Source organism: Bidens hawaiensis, unplaced genomic scaffold (assembly GCF_021521415.1).
Source record: "Bidens hawaiensis isolate Kalapana, Puna unplaced genomic scaffold, B.hawaiensis_p1.1 tig00000284_1, whole genome shotgun sequence".
NCBI classification, from domain to species: Eukaryota; Viridiplantae; Streptophyta; class Magnoliopsida; order Asterales; family Asteraceae; genus Bidens; species Bidens hawaiensis.
In genome coordinates, this window is record NW_027491022.1 from 5,195,691 (window position 1) to 5,198,164 (window position 2,474).

Below are 2,474 nucleotides of genomic sequence, written 5' to 3' on the forward strand. Positions count from 1 at the left end.
GATGATCGCTTTCCTACTGAGTGTTTGATGTCTGTTAAGGCACATGATTCCGGTTACTCTTGGTTCGCCGATATCGCGAACTTTCTTGTTGACGGGTCTATCCCAAACCGGCTGATGACTCCCTATACTTCATTGAAATGATCATGACTCATGTGAGGGAGTTTTTCAGTGACATCTATAGAGGCTTCGCCTCAAACAAACACAATCTAGATAGGGATATTCCAGAAGTTGGGATGGTCTCCATGACCGAACAATCCTCTGATGCTGACGCCGAGTCGTCCTCCCTTGATTCTGACATATCGACTGAGATCATGCGAGTCGATCCGAAGGATCGAATTTCCGTCGAGAGTCCTCCTTCTTCCTTAGAGCTTAAAGATCTACCGACTCATTTGGAGTACGCGTTTCTGGATGAAGAGAGGAAGCTGCCGGTGATTATTGCTTCTGCACTGACGGAGGGAGAGAAAATGAAGTGGATGAAGGTGCTCAGGGAGCATAAGGAGGCCATTGCTTGGAAGATTATGGACATCAAAGGTATAAACCCCTCATTTTGCACTCATAAAACCCTCATGGAGGATGATTTCAAAACTGTCGTTCAGCCTCAGAAAATGCTCAATTTGAAGATGCAAGAGGTGGCGAAGAAAGAGATTATTAAACTCCTTGATGCAGGGATCATCTTTCCCATTTCTGATAGCGCCTGGGTTAGTCCTGTTCAAGTGGTTCCAAAGAAGGGTGGCATGACTGTCGTCACCAATGAGAGGAACGAGCTCATTCCCACTACTGTGACTGGTTGGAGAGTCTGCATCGACTATCACAGACTGAACAATGCCACCAGGAAAGATCACTTTCCTCTTCCATTCATTGACTAGATGTTGGAGCGTTTAGCAGGTCAGCATTACTACTTCTTCCTTGATGGTTTCTCTGGGTATTTTTAGATCCCGATAGCTATCGATGATCAGGAGAAAACCACATTCATTTGTCCTTACAGCACGTTTTCTTATAAACGTATGCCATTCGTTCTCTACAACTCTCCAGCCACATTTCAGAGATGCATGGTGGCTATCTTTCATGACATGATTGAGAGCTCCATGGAGGTTTTCATGGACGAATTTTCGGTGCTCGGGAGTTCCTTTGATCATTGTCACTCTAATCTTGAAAAGATGATGTCTTGTTGCGTTGATACCAACCTGGTCCTAAACTGGGAGAAGTGTCATTTCATGGTGCGCGAGGGTATTATCTTGAGGCATCGAATCTCGAGTGCGGGGATTGAGGTAGATTGAGCCAAAATCGAAACAATATCTAAACTCCCTTCGCCTACTTCCATGAGATCTATTCGAAGCTTTTTGGCTCACGCTGGATTCTACCGTCGTTTCATCAAAGATTTTTCTAAATTTGCGAGACCCATGACCAAGCTTCTTGAGAAAGATGATCCATGTATCTTTTATGAGGAGTGTATTGAGGCGTTTGATCTTTTAAAAGACAAACTCGTTAACGCCCCGATCATGGTTGCTCCCGACAAGTCGTTACCATTCGAGTTAATGTGTGACGCAAGCGATTATGCAGTTGGTGCCGTTCATGGAAATCGGAAGTAGAGTCACTTCCATCCGATCTACTATGCGAGCCGCACCTTAAACGATGCTCAGGAGAATTACACCACCACCGAGAAAGAGCTTCTAGCTGTGGTGTTTGCATTCGATAAGTTTAGGTCCTATCTTGTTCTGTCCAAGACAGCGTATAAAACTCCGACCGGTTCTACACCGTTTCGGATGATTTATGGAAAGGCCTGTCATCTACCCGTCGATTTGGAGCATCGTGCCTCGTGGGCACTTCAGATAGTTAACCTCGATCTTTCGACTGCCGAAGATCATCGTTTTCATCAGCTGCATGAGTTGGAGGAGCTTCGTGATCATGCATATGTGCATTCATATAATTATAAGCAAAGGACTAAGGAGTTGCATGATCAAAAGCTACAAGGTAATAAACAGCTCAAGTGTGGGGACACCATACTTCTTTTTAATTCTAGGTTGAAGTTGTTCCCGGGAAAGCTTAAGTCCCGATGGTATGGACCGTTCACGCTCAAGGAAGTCTTCCTGTATGGAGCAGTTGATATTGAAGATAAAAGTGTGAGCTTCAAGGTTAATGGTCACCGTCTCAAACATTATATCGGCGAGAAGGCGGAAGAAAGGGAAGGCGTGGTCTTGTGCCTCACAGCATTTGACACATAGGCATGATGGAGGGGTCAGGCTGAGGACCGGCTAAACTAAGCACTCACGGGAGGCAGCCCGAGTTGTAGAGTTTTGTAGTTATTTTGTTTATTTTATTTTTTGTTCAGGATATCTCTTTACTAACGATTGCTCGTACTCAATCTCCATTTGAGTTGGTCGATTTTAGGAGTATCGATACAAAAAAAAAATTAAAAATCCAAAAAATCATAAAATGAAAAAATATGTTTATTTCTTATATTTTCCTTTTGTTTT

At 43.7% G+C, this 2,474-nt stretch overlaps 1 protein-coding gene across 1 annotated transcript; it reads left to right on the plus strand.

Moving 5' to 3' along the window:
• Positions 1-1,763: 1,763 nt before the first annotated feature.
• LOC143619082 (uncharacterized) lies at positions 1,764-2,222 on the plus strand. The gene has a single exon (XM_077091104.1). The coding sequence runs from the start codon at positions 1,764-1,766 to the stop codon at positions 2,220-2,222; it is 459 nt and encodes a 152-aa protein (XP_076947219.1).
• The last annotated feature ends 252 nt before the right edge of the window (positions 2,223-2,474 follow it).

Bases quoted from the DNA above. Each gene is read 5' to 3' on its own strand.
- LOC143619082 (XM_077091104.1), top strand. From the start codon at position 1,764: ATGATTTATGGAAAGGCCTGTCATCTACCCGTCGATTTGGAGCATCGT.